General features: G+C 37.4%; 2 protein-coding genes across 2 annotated transcripts in view; one reads left to right on the top strand and one right to left on the bottom strand.

Moving 5' to 3' along the window:
• elg1 (enhanced level of genomic instability 1) overlaps nt 1–10,854 on the bottom strand; it is a 30,811-nt gene extending 19,957 nt beyond the window's left edge. The window contains exons 1-5 of the mRNA XM_071595888.1: nt 10,416–10,854; nt 4,821–4,973; nt 3,447–3,683; nt 1,242–1,362; nt 515–753 (exon numbers count right to left, since the gene is read on the bottom strand). Of these exons, the coding sequence (XP_071451989.1) occupies nt 515–753; nt 1,242–1,362; nt 3,447–3,683; nt 4,821–4,973; nt 10,416–10,854 (1,189 nt within the window). The remainder of the gene's footprint in view (nt 1–514; nt 754–1,241; nt 1,363–3,446; nt 3,684–4,820; nt 4,974–10,415) is intronic.
• Nucleotides 10,855–11,176: 322 nt separating this feature from the next.
• LOC139697141 (DIS3-like exonuclease 2) overlaps nt 11,177–16,119 on the top strand; it is a 35,034-nt gene continuing 30,091 nt past the window's right edge. Inside the window, exons 1-4 of the mRNA XM_071595887.1 lie at nt 11,177–11,277; nt 11,365–11,519; nt 12,864–13,251; nt 14,273–14,512. Coding sequence (XP_071451988.1) covers nt 11,257–11,277; nt 11,365–11,519; nt 12,864–13,251; nt 14,273–14,512 — 804 coding nt within the window. The 5' untranslated portion in view covers nt 11,177–11,256. The remainder of the gene's footprint in view (nt 11,278–11,364; nt 11,520–12,863; nt 13,252–14,272; nt 14,513–16,119) is intronic.

Genomic DNA, 16,119 nt, shown 5'->3' with positions numbered 1-16,119 from the left:
GCCTGATCTCCTTACGAGGGGATGTTTCATGGCCCCCTCGCCCCCCCCCCCCGGATTAGAGCCCATGTGATTTTTTTTCTTCGGGAATATCTCAAAGCTGAGGTTTACAAAGTTCAACCAAGGACCTTGGAAGCTCTTAAGGAGGCAAATACTAATGTCATCGCTGGAATAACCCAAGAAATGCTGAGAAGAGTTTTCGAAAACCTTTTTTGAACAACTCAACACGTGCATCAGTCACCAAGGTCATCACCTGGATAAAATAATTTTCAAAACCTAATAAAAATAAAATAACATGGGATGCAGTTTTCAGATATAAACACTTTTCTTAATTATCTTGGTTGGTTTTTTTTTACAATTCTCCCAGAATGTGGACTCCCAGTCAAGTCAGGGAGTCCACATTCTGCCCCACCCAGTATGTAAGAATATTTAATAATATTTTCTTATTTTTAGAAGATTTTTCTTCCAAATTCGACAGAAACTGTTAATCCAAAGGTCAAAAGTTCATGCAACTTACTTAAATAGACAAGCATTGAAGCAAGGAATGATGGCAGGCCGGAAATATTTCCCAAGGACAACGTTTTTGATGATATGCTGGAAATTCTTTCCGACTCCTCAATGTGATCAACATGGACCCATGAAAATTTCTTCGTCAATTTTGTATTCTTATCCAGGCACCATGGGAAAGATGAATCTTTTTGCAGCGTATGAGAGACACTGGGATATTCACTCGCTTCCTCCAGTTCTATTTCAATTCTAAAATGCAAAAGGCACACAGAAAATTATGAAAGACACAGAATTATGAAATATATCTACCACTAATGGCTGAAAACATGGGAAATGACAAAGTTTGACAAAGATGACAAAGCACTTTTAATTTATCTTTTTATGACCCTAATGCCTCATGCAAAAAAAATTAAGGAGATAAAAATCGACAACCATCCATGAATGAGAATGATAGGAAAATTAAAAATTTTAATTTACCCATGAAAATCTTCTAAGTTAATGAATACAGAACATCACACAAACAACATCGACTCTTGTTACCAACAACATCCAATATCAGGGATAAAGATTTAGCAGTACACACATAATAACATTTAGCTTAGGTGGCTGTGAGAGTGTCTTCAAAGGTGGGTAAAGACCACATCTGCAAACCAAAACTTCTGAGGCAAACCTCAAAACTAAGTTTTGAGTACCACCAAGTAAAACGTGGGCTAGGAGAGGAAAAAAATTATATTTACCTCTTCTGCTCCTTCATTCTGCGAACAACAATCTCAGGAGCACCGCTTTGCAAGAAAAATTTTTTCTTTTGAAGTTCCTCTTTCGCCAAGAAAAGTGGAGCCAGTTTCACAAAAGATGGCCCTGAATCAACAAATGGGATAAGGAAAGGATTAGACTTTGTAATTTCCTTTCGAGTGATCTTACAGTCGATTTAATCCGTAGATAAATTGTGATGAATTATTTGCACAGTTTATAATTTATTCTTTTCTCCCAAAATCACATTTAATATAGATTTCCGTTGACATATGAGTATTTCTTTGAGTTCATGTTCATCTAGAACTTCTGAATGCAATCGGAAATGGATCTTAGTCTGACTACACATTGACATACAGAATGCATAACTAGCTGGGCACATTGACTAAAACATTTCAGCTGCAGTGATGATGAATCTTTGAGATTCTACTATGAACATAAATACATGGTTGCTAATTTTTGATAAATTTAACAATTCTATTTTCCTCCTGAAAAGTGTCAACATTTAAATAATTTTCAGTCTGATCCAAGCATTTTTTTAAAATTCTCACAGGAACAATCATAATGCACCTTTAGGTCGGGAAATACTGTCTTTCCAGGAATTCCTATTATTACTGGTAATCTACTGGTTAAGGTAGGTCTTGGATGGACACAGGGGACTTTTACACTATCATCTTTTTTAGAATTCTCACTTAATTGAAGTTTGGTTGGTAAAAAATGCGGAAAAAAATTGTCACGTCTGCATTATGTTTTAAGGAGAAAACAATTTAAAGGAAGATTAAGATAACAATTGGATTCAAGCTTCAGCTTTCAATTTTTTTCACGTTTAAATCGTCGATAAAAGTTGTTTCTAACTAATATTTGTAGATTATTATTAATATCTCCCGTAATACTTAAATTAGGTGACCTTAAAAGTAAGGTGTATCGGAGACATTTTATGAACAATGTAACCGTAAATATAGTTTATGAATCTAGGGTTAATCAAGAAATACTTATAAATGCTCAACAGCGGTATCAGTCCATTATCAAACAAACACCGCTATTACCACAGCATCTATTGATAAAGGTTAAAAAACAGCAATTACATGAAAATAATTTCGTTAACACATGACCATGGTTTTGATGCTTTGAATAATCATAATGCCATTATGAAATGCATTATTTGCTTATCATGCATGCCGGCCCGGGTGGTGGCAGGGTAACGTCCTTGTCTGCCAACCCAGGGGTTGTGGGTTCGATTCCCGCCTAGTTAGTTTTTCCTCCACCTAGGGCTTGGGTGTATGTAATTGTCAAATTGTTATATCAATGTTCAAAGCCCAATGTAAAGGTCGAAGTGCTGTTTTCGGACTAATGGAAAATAAATAAATGATTATGAACAGCATGACCTTGGGTCACTAAATTATTTCGTTGAACCGAAAAATCCTTTTTATACTTATCATAAGAGAATTCCAAGTAAAACTTAAATTAGGCAAGATGGCAAATGATTCATATCCGACTTTGAACACTAGATGAAAGTTGTTAAATGAAATTGGAGCAGTACTTTCAATTGCATGATCTATTGAAAGTGTTAAAGACTTGAAAAAAGGTCAATGAAATCACATTGTAGGAAAAACTGAAAAAAAATAACTGCTATGAGACACTTTGATTGCACACAAAGAGACACTTGTGAATATTGCAGACTTTTTTATCACTCCACACCTATTTCTCCACTGTCACCTAGATGTCCTTGTAGATTTTACTGGCTCATGCCAATGATATTCAAGTAAGTAGTTAGTAGTAGATATTCAAGTTTTAACTTCAAAAGTCTTGCTGTTAACGTCAAAATTTCAGCCCTCCAGTGCTCATATTATATTAGAAATTCTGTTAATGCAAAGCATATTAGATGATATGGCTAAAATTGGCTTTCAAAAGAAATTGATTGGCTACTGAGATGTCGAGTTTTACTTTCCCATGTCAAATCAAGTTAGAATATAGTCTACACAGAATATTTTTTGCAAGAGAAGATAAGCAACACACTCCGATAATTCACAGGAGGTTCAGTATTCTTATTTCAACGCTGATGGATTTTAACTACAAAAATCTACTTTTCATTCACCAGAATGTATTTTCTTTCAAGTCAGCTGTGGGTTGACTGAGGAATTTTTGCCAGGCAGTTTTTTTTTTTTGCACCGATATCACAAATTCATACTTACTTATGACAATTTTCTTCGTTTCTCCACTTCCAAGCTTCTCCGACAAAATTATCACATCATCCGAGGTACTTATGATTGGCGGGCTCGAATTTATAACCCTTTTATCCACAGATCTTTTCTGGCATGCCCGACGTACAATTCGGGCCGCACTTCGTTGGCTTGCGCTCACATTGTGTCTTTGTTTGACAACTTTATTGCCTGCCTTCTTGGATTCCATTTTCTTAGTCTTTGGTTGACCTGAAAATTAAAAAAAATTATGATTTGTTGAGTCAAGCATGCAGTGAACTTTAATCCATTTTGTCAAGACATTGAATAAAAAAACATTATTTTGCATGTTTGCAATTTTATACACTCATTTTCAATGCAATGCAAAATATGCATTATGCTCATTTTCCACCCAAGGGAAGACAATGTTTGCATTAGCATGGAGGTTAACTGTTCCAATGATAAGTGCTGGTTACACACTTGGGATGTTTAGCAATCAATTATTCAAAACTTGAACCAATATTTGTACTTCCCCCTGTTCCCTTTCTTCCTTGATAAAATTTTATGCATTGGACAACGCTTGGACTTGTTACATACGTGAAAATTATGCAGTAAATACAAGTATCTAGTTGGAGATAAATTCATTCACCGAGTGAGATACTGCAATTATTTGACCTCTGGTTACACTAAATCACACCAGAAACTACAAGGAGTACAAGAGAGTATGCTTAGCTGATTTGGTCGCGCTATAAGAATGAATCGAGAGTTTAAGTCGCCAAATACATTCATGAGAGAAAAGTAAATAGTCACGGAGAAACAAAAAGAAAGACAACAGGCTGAAAAAATCATGGCTGAATGCAGTGATAGAACCTCACAGAAGGACGAAATATAACTTTAAGGAGCAGAAAAGGTACACCTGGAGGTGACAGTGATGAAAGAATAACTCAAGGATATTAGTAGAAATTATTAAATCAGTAAAGGGAACTAAGTTTTCTTTAATAATTCAAATTCACGTTTGTATTTGTTCATCTATCTCCAATCTAAATAAGAATAGCACAGAGGGTTTGATAACCATGGACAGCATATTAAAATTTATATCAGACAAAATTTTCAGTCTTTACATTAAAGGACTAAGGAAAATTTTCTTAAAAAGTCATTTTCTCACTTTCAAAATAAAACACTGATAAATTATTCCACAGTTGGTTATAACATAAGTGTTTAATAGGGAAAACTTTGTTGATTAAGCTCACAATGCCTGTGTGAAGAAGAACGGAAAACATTAAAATGGATTAAGTGTAAGATGTGGAAGGAAGAGGGTTACAGGGGAAATTCAAATGGTCTTAATTACATCACAAAATCTGCACAATTTTCATAAGAAGCTCAACTTACTTATTTTTTCAGAAGTTTTCAGATGAGTTTTCAGATGAGACGCTGAGCGCTCCTTCAAGTTAGCCTTCTTTTTCACTCCGGATTTCCTCCCTGAGGGTGGACAATTTGTCTTCGTAAATTGTACATTTTCCCAATTTTCCCTTATTTCACTGCCTTCAAATTACACAAATTACCAGTTAAATTTAAATTTTAATATATTATCACTTCTTAGGTTACATTTACCCTCTCTCAGCAAATTTTAGGGGACTAAGGAAGATGTCAGTTAGTCTATATTATGGTTAACCACAGATTTATGAACAGAGCAATCAATTTGCACAGTGCGCCACGGGCGGATGCAGACTGATCAAAATTTTAGCAATTATGAAAGCATATGATTCAAAAAGATAAAACAGGGAGGACAGTTATATGGATTGAAGGCATTAAATGGATTGACAAAGAAGATGTATCAGCTGGCTCTACAGAAAATCATGATCGAAAAAAGGAAGCTGAATACTAGAGGGGAAAAATGGCATCATATCAGAAATGGGATATCGAGAGCTGCAAGAGAAATTATAGGAATAGTAAATAACAAAAGCTCAAGGAAACCATGGATTACCTACAAGATGATTAGAAAGGTAGATGTGAGAAGGAACTGGAAGAATATAAACATTTAGTTAAAAGATTGAGTTAGGTAGAAGCAAAATTAAAGACCTAAATAATAAACTGAGGTGCAAAACGCAGAGGGTGAAAGGAGCATGAGGAAAGACATAGTTCAAGGCTATGGAAAGTTTAATGAGAAAAAGTAAAATAGGTACACCGTACAGGAAGGTGAAAGCACCGTCAAGAAGCAGGAAGGGAATATTATTGTAAACAAAGAAAGATAAGTCAGGAAAAATATTATTTGAACCTGGGCATATTCTAGAAAGACGGAAGGAATAGTCATGGTAGTATATAGTTAAGACATTAAGCCAGCAATGCTAGACATAGAAAAAGAATATAAAGTAGATAAGGATAACTTATGTCCAGGCATACTGGATGGTGAGATTCGTGTATAAAGGTCATTAAAGGAATTGAAACCAAATAAGGCCATGGAGGCAGACAATATTCCCACAGAACTACTCAGGAAAAGCAGGGAGGAAGTCTAATTTTGGTCTAATTTTTACATTTTTGAGAGCAGAATTTGGCAGGAAGATTTAATCACAAGTGTTAGTTCCTATTCCAAAAAAAGGTAAAGGCATTTGTACCAAATAAAGAAAAATAAGTTTAATTTTGAATGGAGCTCTTCTCAGGAACATCATTAAAAAAATGGAGAGCAGGGCAAATGATGCAGACAAATGAGATCAGGGCAGGGGATGATCAATTTGGATCCAAGAAAGGGAGGGACGCAAGTGATACCACAGCAGTAATGAGGTCACTTATAGAGAAACAAAGAATACAATACAAACAAATAATATATTAATTAGTTTTGTAGATTTCGAGAAGGAATTCAATGGATTGATATTGGCAGAATGAATAAACCACAAAATATAGAAGTAGATTGGAGGGCTAGGAGGCTTATCTGCTCTTTGTACATGCCTCATACTGCTCAGGTTCGAGTCATGGATGGGGACTTATGCTGGCAATATTCGGAAGAGGTTTGAGGCAGAGTAGTCCATTATCACCAGTGCTTTTCCACTTATATGCAAGAGAAATGATGAATGTGCCATGGGAAGAACTGGAGATAGGAATGAAAGTTGGCAGGGAATGTGCCAGTCAGCCAAAGGATTGCAAGCATTTCTAAACACATTGGAAAATCAATGCAATACGTGTGTGATGAGAATAAATACATGGGGTTTTTGAGAAAGAGAAAAGCTAAGTTCATAAAATAGGAGTTCATAAACTTGAGCAGCAGGTAGAACAGTTCACGTATATAGTAAGTGTTTTGAACCAAAATGGTCCAAGGAGTAGGGACAGAGGTGTCAGGGTTAACTTCCACACATCACAAAATATAAAACACTAGTAGATATCCAGGGCATGACATTAAAATAGGAAGGCAGAAACTAGAGCAGGTAGAACTCTTTAACTATCTTGGCTTTTTTTTGCTCAGGATGGTCTAATCAGTGGGGATAAAAGGAGAAGGAAGATGTGCATTAAAAAAAGAAGATAATGAGCATTGATGACAGGGATGTTGAGTATTAATGTTACGATAAGTCTCTTCAAAACTTTAATGTCGAGGGTGGTGTGGAAACATGGTCATTGAGGCAAGATGCTAGGCATAGATTCAAGGTTTTTGAAATGTGGTTGTGGAGAAGGATAGATAAGATCAAGTGGTCAGAAAGGAATACAAATTAGGAAGTGGTGGTGTGGTGGGGGAGAAGAGAGAAATCCAAAGGAGACAGGAAAGATGGATGCAGAGCATTCTGATTCGTATTTGAACGTAAAAGGTCGTGATAGAAAGGAGACTGTAAAGCAAACAAGGGAAGGGTTGGAATGGGATAGGGGCATGTTGGATGGAATGAAGGGAGAAAGGAAGTGTGAAATGAAGAGGGACTTACTGTAGTACGAGATGTCAGGTCGTGTTTTGTTAGGAGAGACAAGTAAATTCATTGTTGCACAGTTATATACTCTTGTGTTCATTCAAAAGCTACCATATCCAGTAGAGAATTCATGTGGTAAGGTTGGTGGTGCATTCACCCACCTAGAAGGCAAGACAGAAGTTAATGGAGAAGCAACAGATAAGGTTTACGAGGTGCAGGTGGCAAAGAAATAGCTTTTAGTGTTGGTATTTTGGAGTCATCGAAGTGACAGGTTGAAAAAGATGGCAGTTACACCGTAAGAAGCAGGTCGGAGAAGAGACTGTTGGGTGCACAGATTGCCTTGAATATTTGAAGATTTCATGCAAGTTCGATGGGGGTTTAAGACAGAGGGACAATGCAAGAATTAAGTGAAGTAGACTGATTGTTTCATGTAATGGTCAGTTCACATAACATTAGTCTCATTTAGTGGGTTTTGGAGAAGAATGTTGCTTGGTGGGGTACAATCAAATCATTGGGAGAGGTGCTGGTCTCCTTGCTTCTCTGTAAATCAATTACATTCCTTTAAAATAAGATCTGCATCATCAATCATATGATTCAGATATCCTAACCAAATCTAGGTTGTGTGGTGCAAAATTGGAATTTAGGGCGATAAAGGTAGCTACGCTTTTTCATTTTGATATTTAAGAGCTACAGATTGTTGTATTCCATACAGTGCAATAATGTAAGCAAAAGAACTGCTAATAGAGAATAGAGTATAAAGATAACAAAATATTCTATCTCAGCACCACAAGTAAAGGGCATTCCAGAACACTACTAGCAGGAGACCTGCGGAGACTATGATAGAGGGGATAACATTTGGTAGGCGAGGTACAGAAAGGAAAAGAAGAGTAATACTGTATGGAATGGAGGAAGAAATTAAGCAAAATTGAAAGAGGATTCATTAGATTGTTGGGTTGAATCTTTTAAAGTGAGCCAATGAAAGGTAGGTGTGTTGTCTCCTTCCATCCAAAAACCTACCATATAACATAAGACTGTGATATAGGTGGAAATGTTATGTAAACAAGGTGGAGGAAGGAAATTAATAAGCATGTTGAACAGAATGAGGGGAGAGAATAAGTATTCTGAATTGAAGAACTTTAATGTACGGTGGTGTGTCAAGTTGTACCTCTATGGATGGAGCAGAGAAAAGTGCATCAATGATCAGTTGTGTCCATCCAAAATCTACCTTAAATGGTAGACTACCACAGGAAGTATAACACTGTCATTTACCTATCACATTGAAGTACGAGGGTGTACGTGGGGACCAAATCCTTAAACATTGCTTACTCCCAAATGCAATGAAAATCTGATGCAGCCACATCAGCTGAACAATGGGGTATAGGTGATGTCTGTTAGTGACATAGCATAAGAAGTGGTTGAGGATGGTATAATCTTTCCTGCTCAATGAAAGGTAGGCTTCTTCTAAACTTAACACAGAGTCTCAAATGATACCAGCCGAAAAGCCACAACCATGTCATTTAAGCTTAATCACATTGTACACCTATGTAAGGGTATTCAAAGGAAGATTGCTCGTTGAATTAACTCAAGGATGAGATTGCTTTGGCCTACAGGACCATTTTCATCCAAGGGAAAGGAACAAAATTGCATTTTTTTAACCCAGTTTTTCTTTTGGTGCGGAATGGTGTACCTACATAGGCAGGGTCTTGCCTTAACTTGGTGGAGAATGGCATGAAATCCATTGACGTTTAAATATGTTCAGTGAATTTGGGGCACTAAGTTATAATTTATCATATCAGGGCCCAACGATTTGACTTGTTATTGCATCATAAACTCAAACAACAACGTTTATAATTAGCAATAATGCTTTTGTCTAATCTCATCTTCTCATAGTAACTTAACACTGAGCGAAAATCATTAATACTCATAGTAATCATCCTAAAATATGGCGAATAGGCAGTAAGTAAAATGGTTTAAATTTCATGACCAACAGCTAAAGAGATAAATACAATGAACAGAAATTACTTGCCTGTTGTTCTTTTAGGCATACACGATGAATCATCACTGTCTTCAGACTGTGATACTCCAACTGAAGAATTTTTGCGTGCTCTTAAAGTCATCCTACAACACACTTCCCTACGCGTACTCTGTCTTGTGATCTTAACGCTTTCTTTTCTCACCGCTTTCTTGTACAATGCTGAAGTCGGCACTTCAAATTCGCCATCCGAATCTAAACCACAGTTACCAGGACTTTTCGGAACAGAGTTTAAATTAGAATTGGAGCAACAGGATAATTCATGGTCATTATTTTGCACATCCAAGTTACTTGGTAGATCTTGATTCACAGAGACATTTGATTCTACTTTCGAAGTAGCATCAGTTGAGCTGAAATCCTTGACGGTCCATTTTCCTTTCCTTTTACCTTTCTTATTCTTAATTTTTCGTGCTTTGGAATTGTGCTGAGCTGTCTTCTTGTCAAAATATTTTAAGAGATTGTTCGTTTTAGAGCAATCAGAATCATCCTTATGGTTCCCCTTAAAAACCTTCTTTTCACCCTTATTTGCACTGGATATTGCGACCTCATGACCATCCTTGGCGCGTAAGGCTTTGGAAATTATTTTCTGCGGACTCTGATCGACTGAATTAATCAATATGGAATTCTCTCCTGAGTGTTTGTCATCCAAAACACGGTTAATCGACGTCTGCTTTTGTTGAGTGTGCCTGGTCTGAACGGTCTGACTATTTAATTTCGCAACACCCCCTAGAGAATCGGTTATCACCAACGCTGAAGGATTCACTTTAGTTAACGAAACGCGTGAAAACTTGACTTGACGAGATATTTCATCCTTCGATTTCAGGGGAGAAACATTTTCGAAATACTTATGAAGAGAACCATTACTTCCTTTGTCTCCCAAGAGCTCATTCTTCTTCCAGGCTTGAGAACCCACTGCACAGAGAGAGTTGCCATTATTTTGGGGGTTACTCAAAGGTTTAGCGTTATTTTTCGTTACCGCTAAAAATGGGTTTTTCATGACGCGAAGTGAATTTTTTTTCTTTAAGGACGTGCAGTAAACTGGAGACTTAACTCTTGGACTACATTTGCCTGAAGGTGAGCCTTCGGGCGACGAATCACTCTCCAGGCGAAGGGGTGACATGTAAAACGTTTCTTCTACATTTTCACTGTCAGAGGTCACTTTCCAGTGACGGACTGTAGGGGAGTCACATTGCCTTTTGTTTTTCTTAACTTCAATGGAGGTTTCTTCTTTAAGTTTCCTTTTCCGCTGAGAACTTCCGCACGCACTGAGACCAGGAATTTGTACAACTAGATGTGATTTCTTTTTCGAATTAACCACAGGCAAGTCGTCGTCGCTTTCGGACAAATACAGATCGCAGTCATAGCCTTTCGAGTCTTCGTCACACTGAACAAATTTAGACGTTCCTAAATTTTCACCTCTTAGAACTCCGTCAGACTGTTTATCACTTTTAATCGATGGACGAAAGTAATGAGTTATATCCTTTATTAAAGCAGAATTTAAGGACATCTTGCCACTATACCGATACTTCCCAACTCACTGAATGCAGCCGAAAATTAAAAAATTCCACTTGAATCTTTCGAAACCACGTAATTTCGGCATATTTTGTTCACCGTCTATTCATATAAAACAAACCCCATCATACATATGAAACTCAAATCACTTCTTTTAATGCCACTTGAAAACAGACCGTAATCTTTGGGCGGGAAATAATTTTTCCCTCTACCGACAACGTCTGAAACCATAAACAAAAACCACCAGTGCCACCTATCCCGCCAATCAACTTCCTCAGTTGGTGCAACGGCAAAGTGATAATTCGTTTCGCATTTGTTTTATATGTAACAGACGTCTAATGTTCGTCTGTTGTGTGTAGATGAACTTTAAGTTCGCGATCAATTTACTGCGAAGGAAATGGAGATTTCAAAACAAGTGGTACGTACTTGGATTTATTCTCATTAATCTTTCAATTTCCAAACTCTTCGTCGGCGTAATGTAATCTGTTGGTATTTCTTTTAACAGCTCAGTGATGATCGAAACAAAACCCGAGAAAACGAAGCTGAGCATAACTCAATGGACACTACCTCATCAACTGAAATTTACAAGAGAAAGAAGAGGAAAAAGCCTAGAGCGCGTGTGCGAGATGTGAATATTGGAAATTCATCGGACACAAATAGGTATGTTAATGTATAGAATACAAATTACTTTTATTGTAACTTCTCAATTGGTGTGGACTCCCTTATTTTATTAGTATTTCGGTATGTATTTGCTAATTTTTATCCCTAGACATGCATTAAATCAAATATAACCTAGGAACTACTTTAGTATGGTCATGTCTGAATCTAATTGGTTATGAAAGTAGGGATATGACTGGATAATCGTACTTGACATATTTTTGTTTGTTATAATTTAGTGCTTTAATTCCTTTTGCTAACTCTACAATACATTTCTATATTTCATATATTACCCCATAAACAGTATTTAAAAGCCCTCGTAGATTTAATTGTTTTTAATTTGAACCCTTTGTTCTAGATATATTTAGATGATTTCAGTTTTGCATATAATTCTTTTAAGTGTACTGTTATGGAATCTTTTGCTGGTACAGAATATTGCTTTTATATAATGATCGAATAAAAAAGTAGCCATCTAGTCCTTGAGTTTGGCCTTGACTCAAATACATGTGTAGTATTATAGGACACGATGTGGTAATCTGGAAGATCTCTAACTTTAATGTGGCCCAAAGAAATTTTATGATGCCCATTTATTTTGATTTTCACGAAGTTGCGTTGTGCCTATCTCCATAGCTTATTATTATTTTCATGTTATTTGACGTAAACCACTGGACGTAATGTCACCTATATGTAGTGCTAATTTAAGTTCAATGAACATATAGAGTTGATTTATGAATGTAAATGCACGTGACTTCGCTTTTCATTAATTCCAGTCGCTTTGCTACTTTTAAATTCAAGTTGCTTTTCCACCTTGACTATCGGTAGAAGTAGTAGTTTCAAGGGAGGCAGTCGACAGCTAAGGCTATTTACGCCATTAGAGATTGATGGGGCAGTGTGAAGAGAAACCCAGCGTTGGCATTAGCTTACTCTTGGCCGCCCTCGGTGGCGGCGGGGTAACGTCCTCGCCTACCAACCCAGAGGTCGTGGGTTCGATTCCCACCTAGGTGGATTTCCCTCCATCTAGGGCTTGGTTGTATGTGATTGTCAAATGTCTGTAATGTAGGGTTAGGTGGAAGAAGGGACTATCAGTCCCAACCTCGCCCAATTAAGTCGATAAATAAATAAATACTCTTAACGAAAGGCGAAAGTAAAAATATCTGCCATCTCCAGGATTCAAACCCGGAACGTCTGTATGGGAAGGCACTACGTTAGCCACCTCTCGGTTGTTGACTCATTGAAACCTTTTTCAAAAGTTTTCTTCTCATCATAAATGTCGTCTTTCCTTTATCATTCAGGCATTTGTCTAGCTCTCTACACTCATTTGAATTTTCTCTCTTAATTTTCAATCAGCACATCAAAACAAGAGGCCTCTCTTCCTGTGGAAATATCCGCTGGAAGTTCTTCATTCCTCACCGAAGGTCATGAAGGGATCTCGGCTTCAGGTCTCTCTACTTCGGATCAAAGTCAAGCTTCTTCTAGTACCACATCAGCTGCTAAGAAGGACAAGAGAAGAGGGCGTCTGAACTTCAATAGCAGCTCACCAAAACAAGAATCCCCTGTCTTTGCGGCAAGGCCCACGAGCGATCCAGCAATTATCACTGCAGTGTACAATAAATCAACAACTGATTTAGTTCACCAAGCCGCAGGACATGGACTGACTGCGGGTAGTGTTGTGAATGAGAAGAGGAAAGGGAGATATGCCAAAAAGAAAGCAGCCGTAAACGAGAGTGCCTTTCAAGTAAGTTCATCAAATTAATTATTTTTGCATCTAAAATATGTAGTTTTCCAGTCTTAGCATATCTTTTTAAATCCTCGGACATTTTCCATGCATGAGACCTACATCTAATTTGATGTCTGAACTAAGTTTTTTTTATGACTACTAGCTCTTGTCTCCTTCAAAACTCTATTGCTATCTCCCTGCAGTCATTTCTTGTTCCTAAACCGTAGTCCCCCACCTCACTATCCTCTCTTCCTTAGCCTAATTTGGTATTACAATCCCACATCACTATCTAATGCTTTTGGTTGCTTGCTCTATGTTGACTACACTTCTTTCTTCTTTTTTATTCAATATTATTATCGCTCCTTGCTCGTTGTCATCCCCTCTGCTGTCCATTACTCCAAAACTCTTTCTCCAGTAATCTCCGCTATCCTTCCATCTCACCATGCACTGCCCTAATATATCTATATATCGTCTCGCATTATATTTTCTAATTTTCCAGTCCTCAACATCATCCTATCATTCCAAGTCCCTATGCTAAATAGTTCAGTCTCCTTCTATGTATTGTGTGTACCCCTTATCAGTTTCACTTTGCAGGTATGTTGTGAGATGACGACCGAGGAATTCTTGCCTCCCCCACTACTAGGCATAACAAATGACCGATTGTACTTAGTACCATAGTTGCCAAAACTTGTACTGAGATCAATGTCCTTCATTTTTGCACGTAATAGTGAAACGAGGTGGTTTTCCATTGCCATCCTCATTAGTGTTTTTAAGGTCACATCGTCACTGAATTTCGTATTCCCCACCGGTGTCAAATGCCTTTGAAGCATACTCACTTGTGTCTTTCTATGTTTTTGTCTTGGGCCGCTAGTGCTAACTTTTTATGTATAAATATGTATGTATAATATGAGTGTGTGTGTACATGTGCTTATAAAAACGATTTTTTTTAAATAATTGACCGTTATTTTACCAGTATATATAGAGTTTTGAGGTAATTTATGGTTTCCTTATAGTTTTATATCTCTTACTTTTCCTGCAGGCTCCTAGTCAATTCCCTTTTACTCCAAGCAATGCAGAGAATTCCGTAAGAGCTACACCTCCAAGAGTCCCTGTGAAAGGAAACTCTCCAAACACCCCGAAATACATACCAGCTGGTGTGCAGCCTCTGACCTATTTGAGATCACCATTGCAAGAAAAAACACCAAAACAGGAAAGGTTTTCACCTTACTGGTCTGACGCTCAAGTGGAAGCTGGAATAAACGCTGGAACATTGATCAAGGTAAATTTTAATCAAAATGTTTTTCCTTTAAAAGTGCAATATGTGTTAAAATACATGTGATAAAAATAATATTTATAATTTGTTGATCTTGATGGATTTTCAAATATCAGTGGAAGGACATGCTTAAGGATCGTTTAGTCTAGTATTTAGAAATAGTTAATAGGAGATACGAATAACAGCTGAGGTGGTTTGTGCCTTTAGAGGCAGTTGTGCAGTGGACTTTAGCTTATCATTGTGAGTAGTTTGTTAGAAGTACAGGTTCTGTGGTACCTTGCTTAATGAGCACCTAGCGTAATGAGTAATTATCATAATGAACAAAATAATTTTTTTCCAATATGTCTTGCTTAGCAAGCGACTTTTTGCCTAGCAAGTGACAAGGTTAAGGGCATTTCTGGAATGATTATGTGCCTGTTGCTTCTGTTTGTATTTAATACTCATTCCAGTGGCATCTTTGTGTCGTCAGTGATCACAGATTTTTCCAAAACTTCTGTACAGGCATGTTATTTGTTATTTTTTGTCCATAGTTAAATAGTATTTTGTGAATAATTGTGAAAATATATCCGGAAAGAAAAAGTTGTGAGAAAGAAGACAGCCATAAGAGAATTAAAAAAAATGCCATTGAAATGAAAATAAAATCATTGAAGGGCAATCAATAATGAGGTATGAGCATGGCTGATCTATTAAGCACATACGATTTGTCAGCATCAAGGATTTGCACTATTCTCATGAATGAGGACAAAATTAAGGAGATAGATGCTTCAAATAACATGACAAGGATATCTACAGGGTGTGTAAATAAGGTTTCAAGGCCGATTTTTTCCTGAGTAGCGGAGCGTGTGGAGACCAGTCCCACTGCCTGGACGAGGTGGTAGGGGGTGTAGGCTAAGCTACTTAAGCTTTGGTTGTTTGAGAACAACTTGAGTGCAGTGATTGTCTGTTTCCAAATGCCGTAGAAACATTGCAGCATCCAAAATGCAGCCAGCACCTTTTGGTGTGGCAGCGTTTGGTCAAATTTTGTGTCAAACTGAATGAAACCAGTTTGAAAATGTTCAAAATGATTCAAGAGACGTAGAAAGAATACGCCATGTCACATGTCATGGTTTTCATGTGGTAGAATATATTCAAAGATGGCAACGAAGACGTGGAGGACATTGAATGCTCTGGAAGACCTTCAACAAGCAGAACTAACAAAAATTTTGCCAAAGTGCATTAAGTTTTAAACGGTGACTGATGTCTCAGCATCAGAATGATTGCAGATTTAGTATATTTCAATCTCCAAACTGTGTTTCAGCTAGTGACAGAAGATTTAATGATGAGAAAAGTGTGTGCGAAACTTGTCCTCAAAGTGGTCTGGGATGAACAGAAGGAGTGGTGCTTGGATGTTTCACAGGAAATGCTCGAACATTTGCGAACCGAATTGGATTTTTTTGACAAAGTGATCACTGGTGATGAGACCTGGGTCTTTGAATACGATCCAGAGTCGAAGAAGCAAAGATCTGAGTGGCACACCTCCGCATCGCCAAAGCCAAAGAGAACCCGCATGAGCTAGTCATGTGCAAAGGGCATGGCCATTGCTTTCTTTGACACAAAAGGATTGATCCGCAAAG

The sequence above is a fragment of the Hetaerina americana genome, unplaced genomic scaffold, assembly GCF_022747635.1.
Source record: "Hetaerina americana unplaced genomic scaffold, ioHetAmer1.1.p SCAF_1, whole genome shotgun sequence".
NCBI classification, from domain to species: Eukaryota; Metazoa; Arthropoda; class Insecta; order Odonata; family Calopterygidae; genus Hetaerina; species Hetaerina americana.
The sequence above is the reverse complement of the archived record's forward strand: the minus strand, read 5'-3'. Positions and strand labels throughout refer to the sequence as shown.